General features: G+C 34.1%; 1 protein-coding gene across 1 annotated transcript in view; it reads right to left on the bottom strand.

Moving 5' to 3' along the window:
* Window positions 1-1075: 1075 nt before the first annotated feature.
* Window positions 1076-17623, bottom strand: part of LOC114069597 (neuroligin-4, X-linked-like) — a gene marked incomplete at its 3' end in the record, with an annotated part of 103580 nt that continues 87032 nt past the window's right edge. The window contains exons 4-5 of the mRNA XM_027906494.1: window positions 4600-4659; window positions 1076-1228 (exon numbers count right to left, since the gene is read on the bottom strand). Coding sequence (XP_027762295.1) covers window positions 1076-1228; window positions 4600-4659 — 213 coding nt within the window. The remainder of the gene's footprint in view (window positions 1229-4599; window positions 4660-17623) is intronic.

Genomic DNA, 17623 nt, shown 5'->3' on the forward strand with positions numbered 1-17623 from the left:
AAGTTCTTAAATGCATTAAGGACATGAACAGACAACTCAGCAAAAGAAGTTCTCTGTGTTCCAAAACAGTACATGACAAGAATATAGATCAGCTTTGCTATTAAGAAACACAAGATCAAAAATCCTTCTAAAAGCCACACAAACTAGATTACTATATCTTACCTTGTGTATCTAAAATACCAGAAATATGAGCATTTGAGCAGTCTATATGCTATTCCATACAAACCATAAGCTTTTTCATTAAGATTAAAAATATATCTAATGTCTGGTTTTATCTGCAATTTTTTTTAAAATTTTTCTATGTAAATGTAGAATTTCAATAGATAAATAAACCCTAATGTAGACAAAAGTTTGGTACATGCTAACATGCAGAAATTGGAATTAGAGAAGGCAGAAAAGATTTTTGATCGATTGTCATTTGATCTAAGGACACTTAGATCTAAGGTTATTTTGTTATTCAGTCTAATGGTGACAGCAGAATATTTATGTCAAGAAGATGCAGCTATTTTTTTCTGTTTGAAAGACAGAAGTATTAATTTCTCTCAATATTATAATTAATAATTATGGAGTTCCTTATATTTAGGAAGATAATTTCCCAGCACTCCTGGAAACCCTTCGATTACCTATTACTTGCAACATAAATTGCATCAGGGTATATAGCCTTTCTCTCCTGTACTACCTTGCACAAAAAAATAATAAATGAAGTTATATAGTAACATTTTCTCTCTTCCTATCATTGCCTACTGTTTTGAAACTGATGAGTACTCACTGTTGATTAATTTTCTTCCTTTTTTTTTTTTTTACACAGAATCTGGATGATATTAATAAGAAAAAGATACCAGTTCTCAAAACATTACACATTTCCAGTCATTTCTGTCTAAGGTGAAGGCAGCTGTCAAAAAGAATGTAGTCTAGCCCAGTTTTCATAAAATATTGGACAGAATTCAGAATCCGTCAGCAAGAATGGTCTTCTTTTAAACTGAAACTGACCCAAGGGCCTTTGATTGATCAATAGAAAAATTCAACAATCAAATATTTCTATGCAAACATTTCTATGAAGAAAAGAATCACTTACCTAAAACCCCCAGCCTGTAATTGATAGTGATAACAATGACATTTCCATAACTTGCGAGAATGCTGCCATCAATCATATTGCCAGTACCCTCCATGTAAGATCCACCATGGATGTAGACCATAACAGGTTTCTTGCTGTTCTGATCATGAATGTCTGAAAAAGTTCAAGTAAGGAAAACACAATAAAGTAATAAAAACATAAGGAAAATGGTATTAGCAATTTATAACAATGCTAAAAATAGTCTTAAATATTTCCTGTGGTTTCAATGTCATGACCAGTATTTTAATCAGCTAGCTTATGCAGTTCAGGATCATCCTACAAGCCTATTATTTATAATTTGAAATTTCAAATATTATTTCCTCTGAAGTGTTCTCAGAACACTTGAAATGCCTTCAAAATTGCAAGAAATTTAATTTGAATGTAAACGTCTCAAAGTCTAAAAAGAAAAATCAAATTATGGAATAATCTTCCCTTTTTGAGAATATTCTGATTCAAGTATATGCCAATTTAGAAATATCTGGGCATCCAATAATGAAATTACGGTAACGATCCATACTTTGCCATTCCTCACTGGGACATAACTGTTGAAACTATATTCCCAATAGTTCAGTAAAAGATAATATCACAAAATCAAATAGTTCTGATAGAAGGAAACATATTGGACTGTTCCTTCTTTCAAACAGCCTAGGAGTTAACAGAGAGGATTTATGTGAATTCATGGCCCAGATTTTTTTTGAATTTAAATCAGACTATGACTTTTGTGTAGTACTTTTCCTTGTCATGGTAACTAAACTTCAGTGAAAATCCGTGAATTAATGGTATCGCTGATCTTTTTTATGTGCAAACTATTCCTGACTACTTTCAAACAGGTAAGCAGCTGGGTCTTTATTCTTAAAAGAAAGCACTAATCAATGATTAGGAGTATCTTTAGGACCAGATAAATGGCTTCTGATGCCAGAGATGATTCAGGACACTTAGATTAGGAACTGATGTTCTCTACAATAACAGTGGGAACAAGGGCTAAGCTCCTTTATAAAGTAGAGAGCAATTTAGCAAGCTGCCATTGAGTATGCAAACATTTTGCAAATAATTCAGTGTATCTGCATGGAATCAGAGCACTTCTTTCAAGTATACAGCAAAACATACAAAAAAAATCAGAATCTCTGATTATTCAATCAGGATTGGGGAAAAAAAAAACAAACGGAAAAGCAGTGTTCTCTTTTGGGTAAGATAGGCATATACTGAAGAGTGGAGAAGGGAAATGGACAACGAAAAAGCTGAGCTAAATATCTAGAAGATAAGGACTTGGGTTTGAAAAGCTTCCAAAACTCTTTCTTCCCCCCAGGTTTATTATGAAATACTTAAAGGCACAAAAAATGCAATCAGCAATCAGGTACCAGATATTTAATGTTTTGTATATGTGCCACTAATTTGAGCATATTTAAAGGGAAATTTTGACTGATCAAATTCCTATGTCCCAGTTGTTTTTTACTCATGTGTTTGCACTACCTTAAATATCAAAAATTTCCAGCTGGGTGCAGGAACCTATGTCCAGGCTCCTTGTTGTATTTTAGACATTGCACTTGACCAACAGAACAAAAGTTTTTGTGATAAGGTCTTTTTAATTCCTGTGACTACAAAAGTAATGCAGCCATTAAATAGACCATATAAAGCAATGAGATGTATTCTAGTGGCTGTATTTTTCTTTTTCTCAGCAAAGTACGTAAAAGTTCTTCTTCTCCAAAGGCACAACCAAGCCCTCATTTAATGCAATTACTTGTGTTACTGAATTACTTATCCCTTCTCTCCCCACCCGAGTCTCATGGTATGACTTGTTGTATGTAATCCTTCCTTATTACATAGTTATATCTCAGAGTTGAACCTTTCGCTGCTAAAGTCAATTGTAGGCTTCCTCTTCCCCTTCAACAGGAATATCATTAGCTTCAGCATAAAGGAAATTAGCTCCATACTTTATGTGCTTAGATCTGAAATGAATACCCTTGTTAATCATGAAACTCTAACATTTTCTAAAGAAGTTTGAATAATGTGTTCATAATCTAATACTTATCTTTAGGTTTTTTTAGGAATTTTGATTTTGCTTGTTATTTCCTTTGCTTTAAAACTAACTTCAGAATTTGGTATAGAAATGATAATACCATCATCTGAAAAAAGCACAGGTTGCACAGAAACAGGAAGGTGATAATCAGAAAATAACAGAGTCATTTTAAAGTACTCTGCACAGCATTTTTGTGTTATAATAAACGGTGTAATTCAGCAATGAAGGTGGTACAGTAGAAGGCAACCAGTGTGAATCAAAGATCTGAGCTTTTTATTACGGTATTTTCTATGTGGATAGAGTTGCTAAAATCAAGCTGAACTCCCTGGAAAAGAGGTGATAGTATCCTCACTGCAGTATGTAGGATTATAAGGAAACAGAGAGGATATATGTTTTGAAGTTATTTGAGCTGATGTCAGATAGAAGAAAACAGGAAAAAAAGACATGGAATAACACCTTGGATTGTCCAAGCATGAGAAGATTTAGAAACACATTGCTTCAAACCCAGAGTTGTTATTTTCTCATTTAATTTATTTTTTTTCCCCTAATTTGGTATATATATATGAAGTAAAATAAACTGTCAATGTAACTTCAATGAAAAGGAAGGGTGAGAATAGAGGAAGATTTCATGACTTCTTTCTATTTTGGTTCATTTTAAATAGATTTACTGTGTCAAGGCAGGGAAAAAAAGTATTTCCTTCTAAAACTTTTCTGGGGTACTTCACTGTGAACTTTTAACATTTCCTTTCAGGGAATCCAATCCAACTTTGAAAGAAGTCAATGAAAATGATTGTTACTGATTTCAGTGGGAATGTGGTCAGAGTCAGAACGAATGTGTCTCAGAGGCTAGCTGATTACAGGAAAAAAACAATAAAGCAACATCAACAGCTTCCTTTATTTTTGTGTCCTGAAAAAAACCACATCCTGTGAGAAAAAAGAAATAAATAAGTAAATAAAAATAGCAAAGACAAAGCACAATTCAACTGCATCAATGTACAGCATGTGCACTGGGGAAACAGTGAAAGTGAAAGGAAGGATTTATGTGAGTTTTTTCATGAATTTCAAACAAGTGAATTTACAAAACGTGTAGGAGGGAAAAGACCACATGCATGTTTTTAAATTCCATTTTCCCAACCTAAGAAAGAATAGAGGGGGAAAAGTATGTGGTTTTAAATAACACTTAGGTTACTCACTTCACACATATTTAGGAATAAACTTTACACCTATGTCACAGAGGAGCTGCAGTCATCTATATGCTAATTTCGATTTTAAAAAGAAAAATAATGAAAGTAAATTCTAAAGAAGAAAACAAAGAAGCACACTGAGGTGAGCTTCTGCAAATGAGGGACTAAAAATCATGTTGAAATAACAGCAATAACAATAACAATAATTATTATTATTATTATAACAAAAATTGAAAAGTTTATGTTCATGCATCAGGGTCAGGCTTTGAAAAAACAAAAAATACCTTCATCTTCACCACGATCATTACTGGTTATATCATCTGCGCTTTTCTTTGTGTTGGCTCCTGGGATCATAGTGAGGAGGAGAATAAAGGGAAAAAAGAGAATTCAAAACCAGCAGGTTCTCAAAAATTAAAAACCAATAGTACAAAAAAATGTAACAAAAATGTCAAAATCTGTTACATTTGAAATTGAAAAACAAAAAGATGCAAAGTGCACATAAACATAAAATGTCAAGAAGAACAAATTGAAAATATTTGAAAAAATGTATCATATTCTGTGACAATGCAGTACTTCAGTTAAAAGTGATTTCTGCAAAAAACAAAATTAACGTGCTATTAAAAAAGAATATAAACCAAAAAAGTATATTAAAAAATCACCAAATAATTTTTTTACATAAGAATTGCAATTTGTTTTACTCTGTTCCATAACCTTGAAGAAATAATTCCTTCAGTTACCATCTTCAATGACTTAATATTTTATTCATCCTCATTAAGATTTATTAATTAGCCACAATCTGAATTTTTCATGGAACCAATGCAAATAAAATTATCATTGAGTCTTACACAGACAAACCATAAAGACCTCCTTAAAATTCAATTTTGTTTCTTATACAAGCAAAAAGATATTTAAAACAACAGATTGTAAACAAGAGTGAAGCAAAGTTGAGTTTATCTCAGACATGAAACTGGGACTTGAAATCGGTCCAAAACCAGCCTTGGTTCATGCTATACAATATTTCATGTTCTTTGAAAAAACTAGAAATCAACTGAAAGCAGTTACTTACCATGATAAAGAATTTGTCCTTACTTATTAAAAGATTTAGTAAATAATATATTTTAATTTGTATTCAGTATGTTTTCTTAAAGTATTTTTGAGGTGCATACATGCACACACACACATACAGACGCACAGACACACATACAGGCACTCACACACATAAGCACTTCTGTTCATACATGTCATAGCCTGTTCTCATGGGAGGAAGAGGAAATAAAAATAGTTTTCACCATCCCTCTCACTGGGCAATGCTTCTTTCTTCTAACTAATAAAAAAAGAAAGATACCAAGCTATCCTTGCACCCAACATTCTACTACACTTACTTCTGTAGCAAGTAGTTCTCTGTAATGTAAATGGTTACTTGATGAGTGAAACATGAATAGGAAGCTCAATTTATAATTTAGCTTAGAAATTATATATGGCTACAAAAGAAATAAAATGGTCTAAGTCACCACTCTAACCATTTTTTTCTTGAATTGCCTTAATTTTTAAGTGTGTTTTTAAGTACTGATAAAGAACAGAATACTTTAATTACTTATGTATGAAGTCTAAATATGTCAGATACACCATATTTAGCTAAAATAATTGTTTTATTACTGCCTTTTATTCTACTATTTAAATTCTACTATTTAACTATATATATATATCCCTCAGATTTCAAGAGTACAACTAAAGCTTAGTCCATGAGTCCATAAGTCAGAATGTCGTTAGTTGTTACTGAAGTACTTAAGATTTGTTAGTAATTACAGTTTTGGGTTCTGTGTACTGGTTTGTTGGTCTTCTTGATACAGAAAGAACACAGGTTTTCTATAGGCATTTTCTGGAAATACTGCCACTATATAGGCAGTGATAATGATTAGTGAGTCACAGTGTGAAAAGCAGTGACTAATACTCTGTCTCCACATAGTCTGCATCTTCAATACAGTTGTACACAAGATACTGTGTATGCAGTAAACAAGTGCATTAATTATATAACTTCATACATAATTAAATATGCAAAATATCACTGTCAATGAAAGATAGGTGTTCTTTAAACTATAATTACTTTCAGAACTGTTGGATATAGGCTCTAAATCTCAGTCACCATCCAAGTTTTATCCTTTTATTAAATAATGTTCCAAAGCAGTTACAGCCCACAGAAGGTTGAATACTTCCTCAGGTGTTACCAAAATAAAATAATTTTGTAATTAAGTAAACTAAGTATTCCATCCATAGATTGCCCTTAAACTACTTTTATTCATATAAAATATAATTAGAAATAATTATTCATAGCCATTAAATACATCTAAACACAAGTTTGAAAGCACATACATTTTGATCTTAGTTCCTTCAGGGAGATATTCTTCTAATTGTTTGATTAAAAAAAAAATATTATCATATGCCAAATATAAAATCAACTTCCTCATAACATTCCTATGAATTAAAAACTATCAAAATCAATGTAATCCTGTAGAAAAAAGCTGTATGTTTAATTATTAGGACTGTAATCCATATTTCAAGTATTTTTGAGTGAAAGAAGTAGCTGTGTCCCAAAACATTTTAGTTTGGGTACTAACTCCCCTCCAAATCTTCAGTACACAAATCAGTATCATATTGCAAGGATTTTCTCTCTAATGTACTTCCTGAAGTGACTCTAGTTCAGTGTACTTCTGAAAGAACAAAAAAAGTATAATGAGAACTTAGAAAATGTCATCATCACACCATGCTAGTAGACGTGATGATACACAAATATCACAAAATAAGGTAAGTGACTTAAGGTTATCTGCAATATTTGAAACTTTTTTTTTTTTTTTAAGCTTGAATATATCATGGAGTAAACAACTTACAGGACAACTTAATATAACTTTTATTTAATTACAAAGTAAATTGTAATGTTGTTTCTCCTATGTATTGTGAAAAAAATCTTTTATTTGTCTATTGCCAACTGTAATGCACTTCTATAACTAAATTCTTGGGTTTGAGAAGGTTTTATATTTATTTTGACACCTGATAAAATGGATTACTCAGTGCATTCTCAAACTGAGTTTCTGTGCTCCTACCACTCTGGATTTTTTTCATGCTGTGGGTAGTAGCCATAGAATCATATAATCATTAAGCCTGGAAAACACAAGATCATCAAGTCCAACTGTGCCTCTAAGTGCCACAGCTACATGTCTTTTAAATACCTCCACGGATGGTGACTTATCCACTTCCTTGGCCAGACTGTTCCAATACCAGACCATCCTTTCTATTAAGAAATTTTTCCTAATATCCCATCCAAATCTGCCATGGTGAAACTTGAGGTCATTTCCTCTCACCCTATCCCTTCTATCTTGGAAAAAGAGACTGACCCCCATCTTGTGACAGACTCCTTTCAGGGGGTTGTAGAGATGGATAAGGTCTCCCCTGAGCCTCCTTTTTCCCAGGCTAAACAATCCCAGCTCCCTCAGCAGCTCCTCATCAGATTTGTGCTTCAGACCCTTCACCAGCTTTGTTGCCCTTCCTTGGACACTCTCCAGCACCTCAACGTTCTTCTGGAAGTGAGGGGCCCAAAACTGAACACAGGATTTGAGGTGTGGCCTCACCAGTGCCAAGTGTGGAGGGATGACTACTATCTCTGTCCTGCTGGCCACACTATTGCTGATACAAGCCATGTGGGTAATGAAAACTTGGTTTGGTATTGAAACTGCCTGAGAAGAACAGAAGTGCTATTGTTGGAATTATTTCAGGAACTCCAAAACCATGTGAGATACTCAGGAGCATTGTTTGGAAAAATTATAGGCATCTTTCAAAAGCATAAGATTCCAGAAACACAGTACCTCATACAGAGAGCAAAAATTTGAATTTTGCAACCATGTTGTGTTTCTTATTAAAAATGCCAATTTATTTGTCCTGAAACTTCTGTAAGAAGATAATAATCCCTGTCATAAGAACAAAAAAAGACTTGCTATGCCTCTATGGTTAGCTTAAGGTTGCACCTCTGGGTATTAATCTAGGGGAGTGAATGGGAATGTAACTCAGAATTTCTCATGGTTCAGAAGAATTCTCTGCTGCAACAACTGCTTGTCTCACAGATCAACAGTTCTGTCTGCTTTGGGGCTTCTTTAGGGAGTGTTCAGGGTTGGGGCAATTTTTTTCCCAACATCACATATGCCCCTTATCCCAAATCAGAGGAGGAACAATTTTAGCCTTGGGTTCCCATACACCAAGCAAATATCACTGTATTATAGGATTTGACCCTTCTCCAGTCTAAGAAATGTTTACTTATTCATTCCACATGAAACACAGACAGTAAATTTTAACAGGAACCCAGGAATCAGCAGTAGAGCAGGGAGCAGGGCAGATAGCAGGGGTTAACTTGTGCACTTAAGACTGAATTCCCCAAGAATTCTCTACTGACCAACCTAGTGTTTAAGTGGAGTTCTTGGTTTACCAGGTTTGTGTTTCAATTTTCATGACACTGAAAAATACCGAAGGGAAAAAAAAAAAAAAAATTTCCAAACAGTCAAGCCTAGGAACTATATAACCACATATATTTCGTACGTGGCAGATATCACAGCTCTCCTGAAGAATACATTTGTATAAATGGTTCCTGCTTTAGAAAAAGGTCTTACTGTTAATGACAACTAGAAAAATACGTGCCTTCAAAACATGTATATTAAAGGCCAGGTGACCTCTTTTCATTTGTCCTACAATTCCATTCACTGCTGAGTGAAAAAAGCAGGGTGCCATGCCTTGCTGAACTCTGTCAAACCTCATTTGTGAAGGATTTTTGCCTGCCAGAAACTGCTTCTTTTTTCATATGTGTGTGTGTGTGTGTATTTATCTATATATCTATATACATATCATGATAGTACAGATACAGAATAACTCAGACATATATGACCCACTTTGAAAATGGTGCCAGTCAGCATGATCTCAATGAAGAAGTAGGCCTTCATATGAGCTACTTTTTTCCTCCTTAAGATCTATGAGCAATGCAGTTGCAAACATTAATTCAGCAAACATCTCTCTTTAAAAGTTTTTAATTTTGAAATATATCTATGGATATACAGTCACCTTGTATTTCCAGACTCATTCTCAATGTCATGCATAAATATCACAAATGAAGAAGTCACCCTGCTGTAAGCATGTCCTCTGGCTCACATTTCCTTTGGATAATGAATAAAAATCTCATTCAGACACAGATTTTCTGGGGTTGCAAGTTGTCCCAGCTGTATTCACAATTTATGCTACATCTTCCTCCATTCAGATAATATGTATCATATATAAGTAATACAGGCAGGTCCCATGCATGCAGTTTACCAGCACTTGCATATTCGGTATTCACTCTGAAGCCTCTAATGGCAGCAAAAAATCATCCACTACTGCTTAAGCTGATGCCATTTCTTTGCATTTTATATGCAATTGCTCCATCTGTCACATAGTACACCTTTTGACCCCATTTAGTTTTGGAAAAGGGCTCAGTTTTCAGAAATCACACAGCACACTATTAGTTGTATGACCTCTCAGTCTCACATAGAGCATGCTTAACCTTCTGGAAATTTCCAGCTCAAACCAGACCAATACAGGATTTAATAGTCATTCTCTCACTGATAAGTCTTATTTATACAGCCATTTCAATAGAACTCTAAAGCTCTTGTTTCCCCATCCCATGAGAACTATTACAGTTTTACAATGGGGTCAAGTCAGAAGTTCATTACAGTCTCGAGGGAGCATTAGGAAAGCCGAATTGTACTTTCCTTTCTGCATTTCTCCCAAAGCTGGTGGGATAGCTTCACTTTGAGTCTCACTTAGGGACAAGCCTTAATTAATTCCATGTCCAAAAAAAGGGGTCTGTCAGTGTGAGTTTTGCTGTCATAACACTGTACTTGGCTCATGCCTATGGTCAAGGCTCTCCAGCTACCTTTGTATTTGCACCAAGAAGTTCTAATTTGGCAGCTGAAGAAAGATCAAATGAGACATCTGACATTTAAAACAAGTGAAGGAAAATGATTGTTGAGAATTACAGCTTGTTAAACTGACTTAGAAGTTGACTGTGGATCCCTTATGTTAGGAAAGATCACAAAGAATATATCTATCATTTACATACCTGTTGTTTAGAAGCCTGTTTATTTCATTGGAGAAAGAAAAATATATACATATTGTCTACATTTAAATAACCATTAATTCTTAACTATTTACTAAAAAGGGCAACCTGAGTGTGTAGATGTGTGTGAGTGTATACATATGAGCAAATATATACACATATATGTACATGAAAAACCTCTAGATGGCTAATAGGCTTCCAGAAAGAACATAGTTTAATTCTCTGGCACTCCCTTCCCATAATAGTGTTAAAATGAAATTATAGTCTGTCAACAGTGTGCATAACTACAGTAAACAGCTATATTCAATGATTTCAGTGTAGTCCTTACCATAAATTAGATGCCTTCTATCTCTCTCCTAAAAATAATATGAAGAATTAGATTCCTACTGTTCTAGGTAGTTTTCAATGTGAAAGTCGATGATAGCTCAGAAATTTACTTAAATTTGCCTGAATGAAATTTGTTCAGCTTTGGTTTAATTCCTGTATTATCAGTGAATAGCAGAAGACACATGATTATAGTGGCTATTATTCTATTACCATTAACAACAGCAAAACAAAACCTTTTGGGTTGCTACTGATGGCTCTGTAGAGCAGCAACAATTTAACTAAGAAACATGCTACATAATTGAATTTACATTCTCAATTACTCCAGATGCAACACGCACACAAAACTGCTGGAATTCCAGAGCAAACACATAGATATTGTTATACAGCCAAGAAATGTTTCTTTTCAAGAAAAGAGAATTAAAGGACAGTTTTCTGTGATATTCAAAATAGGATGGACTGTACGAAAATGAAGCAGAAATCCCTACAGGGTTTTGTGTTCCATGCATTAGCAAGGATTAAACTAAAAAGAAAATGCTGTTTCACAATCTTTTAAAAATAGTTTTAGAGAACTAATACAAAAATCTATTGAAAAAGAAAAATTCTGAGATTGCAAAAGGGATTTCATAAAAAATATGGAATTCTTATATTACCTCAACTGTGTACTCTCTGTTGCCTATAGTTTTAAATTACATGATTACACAAACCTTTTTTTCTCAGGAAAAAAAAAAAAAGGCATCTCTGTGCATTAACTGCTCCATGTACAACGAAAGTGGGATGATATTTTACAAATGGCAATATGCCATACAGTGTTCTATCCAAATAGAGAAAGAAATAATGATTACTCCATGCCCTAAATTATGTGCTTCCCACAAAGAGCTTTTCTGGATAACAATTAGTGCATTAAATCAGTCTATCACTCAGTTTCATATACTTTAAATCTTCCAAAAAGTTAATACGGGCAATAGAATATATGAATTGGCACCTAGAGTGACCGTACTCTTCCATAAATTTCCACAAAAGGACACAAACACTTTTCAAAAGTAGGGATGCTGTGGATATAATTACTATTATTTAATAAGAGTTATTAGATCTCTGATTGATATAGCAGCTCCTTTCCTTATAAGTTTATTGCACACCAGTATCTTGATATGGATTCACCTCAGTGAACAAGTCATAATATCCACACAGCTTCCAGGGTAGGGAAAATCTTCAGACTACCTCTGTAGATGATATGTGATTCTGATCCCTGGTTAGGACCAAAAAGAGCTTACAAAAAACAGCAGCAACAGTTGTTATTCAGGAGCTATGTTGTTACATTAAGTTCTGGCTGTTCTATGTTCTGATTATGCGATTCTTTACTCAGCAGCTAAGTTATATTAGCTCTTATTCCATGCAAGATGTAAAAAATTAAAATCTTAACTTATGTAACTTTGGGCAAATCAGGTTTCTTTCCCTTTTGTCAAAGTTTTCACAGCATCCTATATATTTTATTTTTTGAAAGTGAACCATTTATTTTAGGAAGATTGTTAAAAAAAGGTTTTTTAAAAAAGATAAACACTGGCATTTACATGGTACAGTTGTTACAGTCACTGAAAGAAACACATCTAAATGTTAATTTTTATTCTGAAAATAACTGCATTTATTTAGACTGTATTTATTCATCCTGGAAAAAAATTCTAAAATTTTAACTTTTAACTTTCATCCTGTGTTAATCCATTTTGGCACACATTTTACCCAATAAAATTGCTTTGAATAAAAATTACCAAGAATAACAATTTTTAAAACTATTGAATTAAGGTTTAACATACTATTTTGATATTATTAGTAGGAAGATTATTATTATTTTTTTAAGAAGATTAATAATGAAAATAGAAGTGAGGGAGCCACATAAATTCACTAATAATTTTTAAAAGGGTTTTTGTCATGGAAGTTACAACTCAACTAGAGGCTACAGTACGTTGCTTTGACAAAACAATCTACAATGGCTCAAAAGAAAGAGGGCATTGTGAAGCCTATCCTTTCAGTGACCTCCAACAGATAGGAGAGTGTTTCTTGCACTTCCAGTGTAACCGAATCTGCTTTATTTGATAGAGTGGACTAAGCCTGCAATACTTACTGATTCAATAGGGAAAGACTAATTAAACCACCAAACGACCATATAGTTAAATTAGTTCAAACAGAAGCACATATTTTTCTGCGCAAGCATCAGGAAAAACACTATCAGTATGAAAGTGTAGCAGTGACCTCAAATAGCTTACCTTTCTCTGCTGAATTGGTGTACTTGATTGTACTTAAAGTTATGTCCTGCTTTTAGTTGAGAAAGAGTTAATTTTCTTCATAGTATCTGGTACAGTGCAGCATTTTGAATTTAGTATGAGATTAATGTTGATAATACACTGATGTTTCAGTGGTTGCTGAGCAGTGCTTACCTCAGGAATTCTCAGTTTCCCATGCTCTGCCAGTGCATAGGGAAGTGCATAAGAAGCCAGAGCTTGTCCATATTCTTGGGCATATTCTGGTAGGATATGTAAATCCCACTGTAAAGTTTGTCCAGAAAAATATTAATACTGCACTGTCAAGTCAGAGGGTGTAAGATATGGGTTGAGTGCAATTAGCTGCCGAGTGGCATAAGTTTGTTAGGATGATGAGTATACTACAATTAAGTTTCTAATAATGTATATGACTTCTAAATTAGAAGGTACAATTCATCATTTATTATTAATCAAAATTTCCAAGCCTAGATGTAACCACATTCTAGGTAATCTAAGTAGAGTTTTCAGAAAGGATTCAGTGATGTGACCTAATACTACTTGTAACTAAAGGGTGATTACTTTCAAATACACTTAAGAGAAGTAATTACCCATGAACCATTTAAAATGAATGTGAATGTGTAAAAAAAAAGTGAACTGATAACTGTTTCACCCTCTCGGCAGACAACTGAACAACGCAAGTACACATTCTGCATTTAACAAATGCTGGTGAAGTTGCTTGTGCAAACTCTACCTTTGAACATTTGTAGGCACCACTGGAAGCTGTGAACTGAATAATCAACTTCAAGAACACATCTAATTATTTGATGCAGCTATTTTAATTCTTCAATTTGACAACTGGTTCAATTTGCAGTTGTTTTTAGAGAATTCAGGAAGTAATTATATTTGTTATGTCAGTGGATCATGTAAGACTCTAATTTTATTTCATTGTAATAGATAATACAATAGTTTGGCACCATATTCACTTCTAATTCTGACGTTTACTGGATCTCTGACATCTTAGTTTTTAATTGGAAAACTTGAAAGTGTTAGCTACAAGTAAGTAAGAAGTCCATATGAGACATCCACTGGAGATGCAAATTGTTGGGTTTTTTAGCATTTTGTTTTTAGCATATGACCATGTTTTCAGGGTTTTTTTTGCTACTACATAATTAATGATATCTTCATCTACACACAACAATTTATTAAATCTTAGTAGAATTAACAACACCAAACCAACTAAACAAATAGACTATCAAACAACTAAATTGTTAGTAAAATGAGGTAAAATTTAAAATACAGAATAGAATATACTACAGCTATTTCTGGGAAAACTAGATCTAAGTGGATTTAATGAAGCACTTTATAATGTGAAATATAAATATTTAATTATTTTAATAATTCCTAAAATAGTATGTGCACATAAAAGATTTTCTCTGGGATTGAATAACGGATGAATAGGAAATAAGATAGAACCTTGAATGTAAAGTTCATGTAAACATTTTATTTATTATAACTCAGTACTGAAAATGTATATAACATTTCCAAATGTTATTAGTGCCTTAATCCCAAATAACTTATGCTCTAAGAAGATACTCAGGGAAATACTGATGGCAGGACTTCTAAAAAAAACACATAAAACCATACTTTTAAACAAGATAAAATAGCATTCCAATTTTTCATTATTTCCACACAACACAGCTGAAGACAAGATATTAAGATTGGACCATTCATACAAAGTGCAATTCTACCCAAATGTTAGGAGAATGATTTAAATGGTGGGAGTTCATGACAAAACCACTTCCCAATCTCACTAAGATCCTGGAAATTAAATGAAACAGATCAAGACTTAAATGAAAAAAAAAAAATTAGGAAAAGAACAGAAACTTCTTTTATGTTCATGTTACTGTGAGGTTTGGGCTTTTGGCATGCAAAGTCAGCCTATGCAGCATTAAAGAGAGTTAAGCAGTTGTCATCAGAGGATTTTGATTTTCAGGCATTCATACTAGCAAAAAACTTTTAAAAATACATTCAGTTCATAGTAGTTGGAGCTTGAAAACACAGTATTTCTACCAATACCTTTCTGTCATCAACTTGGAAACATTTTTTGATGTTTTCACAGAAAAATATTAGGGAAGAAGGATGAGAAGGCAGAAAGCACAGACAAAAATTGCACCATTCCATATTATCTACATCAGCATAAGTTTTGAGAATATAATGAAGCTGTGATATTTTATCCACAAATGTTAAAGCTGAACATGGATTATTTTGCTTCATACACGCTATATATTATTAATTATATTAAGCTAGCCTCAAAACAGCTGGTCAGAATCATTATTTAAACTCTCAAACTTGAACAACACAGCACTGATCTCACTAGTATCTGATCTACCTAAACTCCATTGCTTGATAGTATCATTTAGTTTTGATGCATAAAATGTTTGTGCATTATAGATCCATTTTAGCAGAATAATCTTTTCTCAGTCAAACAAAATCGATAAAAACTCATGTCTCATTTTTGGTTTTCCATTTTGCAATGTTCCAAGCATAATTTTAGTTTAATATTTTCAGAGTTGGGGTTCATGCTTTACTCAAAATTCAGATAGGAACAACTGTGATTGCTCAATTATAAGCATCCAACAGAAGCAGGAAATTAGAAGAAACTAATAAAAAGCCCTGTATGATAGACTACTACATGGTATGTGCCATTTGATATCATATAATATTATAGAATGATATAATGTCAATATAATACAATTTACCATTCCACCTCAGAAAGACAAGTTAAATTTTGCATTTAAAGGGAATCATATATGAACTACATCAAAAGATATGTGAAATGATACAGCCTATGTATGCAATTACTTCTGAGAAACCAAATTCCTGCCATCTTTGGCTAAAGAGAAGTAGTTCTTGTGAAAAGGAATGGGTCAAGCTTTTCTTCTTTTTGTTTAATTAAGCAATATTATTGTACGTGTGCTGATGTTATCTGTTGTCATATGTACTTCAGTTCCTACAGGAGAAAAAAAAATAATTTAGTTCTGCATTTGTATTCAGCTGTAGAAGAGAGCTGAGTGTTTCCTTTTCTCAATCAGTGCAATTTACAATTTAAAAAACCTACCATCTATTTGAGGAAATTAATTATAATTGGCAATTTTGCTCAGGAAAATAAGCCACAGAGCTTCAGTGTGTTGAAGGTCACTGACAAAGTGAGTTAGTGAGGTTGTCTGAAGGTAGAATTGGCACAACGTCAGTCCAAATTATACCTGCCTGTATGCTGTTGTTAACAACTTTGTCAGTCATATCATACTTGCAGGAAAAAAAAAAAAAAAAGAAATACTGGCACCACAGCTAACTTTCCCACCCCTAAGAGCAACAAGAAGAAGATATCAGACCTAAAAATGCAGAAAAAAAAGATTGCTGTGATCAAATCTGTCAGGTTACTACTTCAGTTTTTTTCTGGCATTGACCAAACCTCCTATCCAAACTCAAAGCCTCCTGACAAAACCCATGCAGTGTGGCAGATGAACTTACTCTGTGCCTTTAAACCTTCCCTCTAAACAACACCCAATTTCTGCCAACTGTTTTTCACCTGAGGCATAATTTGAAAGGAACAAAAGCACCAGATGAAAGGTGATTTTTGTACGAGTTGTTCCTTGGCTGGAAAGCTGCCAAAAGGCAAATTTCATTAGTTTCACTGTGTGTGTATGTGATTGTATGTGTGCGTCCATGTGACATTTGCCATCTTCTCACATCCTTTCATGCCTGGGTCCTTTAGCAACAGAGGAAAAACCTGAGAATGTCCTTTGAACTGTGTTTTGCTTTTCAGGCACCATTGTGGGTAATCGCATACTTCTTACCAGCAAACTATGATAAAATTTGCCATAGAAAGTGGAGAAAGGAGAAGAAAATTAAATAAGGCACATCATGCCTGACTGATCCAGTGGTCTTCCATGATGCAGTAATTGCATCACTAGCTAAGGGAAAAGCCGTGGGAAGGATTTTTTGTATTGTTCCCTACAACAATCTTGCTGACAAATTGGGGAGATAAGCATTTGATGGATGGGCTATTGAATGGATTACCAAATGACTCCATGGTTGCTATCCAAAGGGTTACAGTCAACAGCTCAATGTCCAAGTGGAAACCAGTAACCAGTGGTGCTCCTCAAGGGTCAGTACTGGGACCAATACTATCTAATATCTTCATCAATGACATATTGGGATTGAGTGCACCCTCAGAAAGTTTGTAGACAGCACCAAGCTGTGTGGGAGAGGATGCCATCCAGAGGGACCTCAACAAACTTGAACAGCGGGCTAGAGTGAACCTTATGAAATTCAACAAGGCTCCTCAGTTCAGGAAGGATATTGAGGTGCTGGAGTGGGTCCAGAGAAGAGCAACCAGGTTGGTCAAGGGACTTGAGCACAAGTCCTATGAGGAGAGGCTGAGGGAGCTGGGGTTGTTTAGTCTGGAGAAGAGAAGGCTTAGAGGTGACCTCATCACTCTCTTCAACTACCTGAAGGGAGGTTATAGCCAGGTGGGGGTTGGTCTCTTCTCCCAGGCAACCAACACTAGGACAAGGGGACATGGGCTCAAGCTCTGCCAGG

Source organism: Empidonax traillii, unplaced genomic scaffold (assembly GCF_003031625.1).
Source record: "Empidonax traillii isolate 1590-97213 ecotype Southwest subspecies unplaced genomic scaffold, ASM303162v1 scaffold1303:size248775, whole genome shotgun sequence".
NCBI lineage: Eukaryota > Metazoa > Chordata > Aves > Passeriformes > Tyrannidae > Empidonax > Empidonax traillii.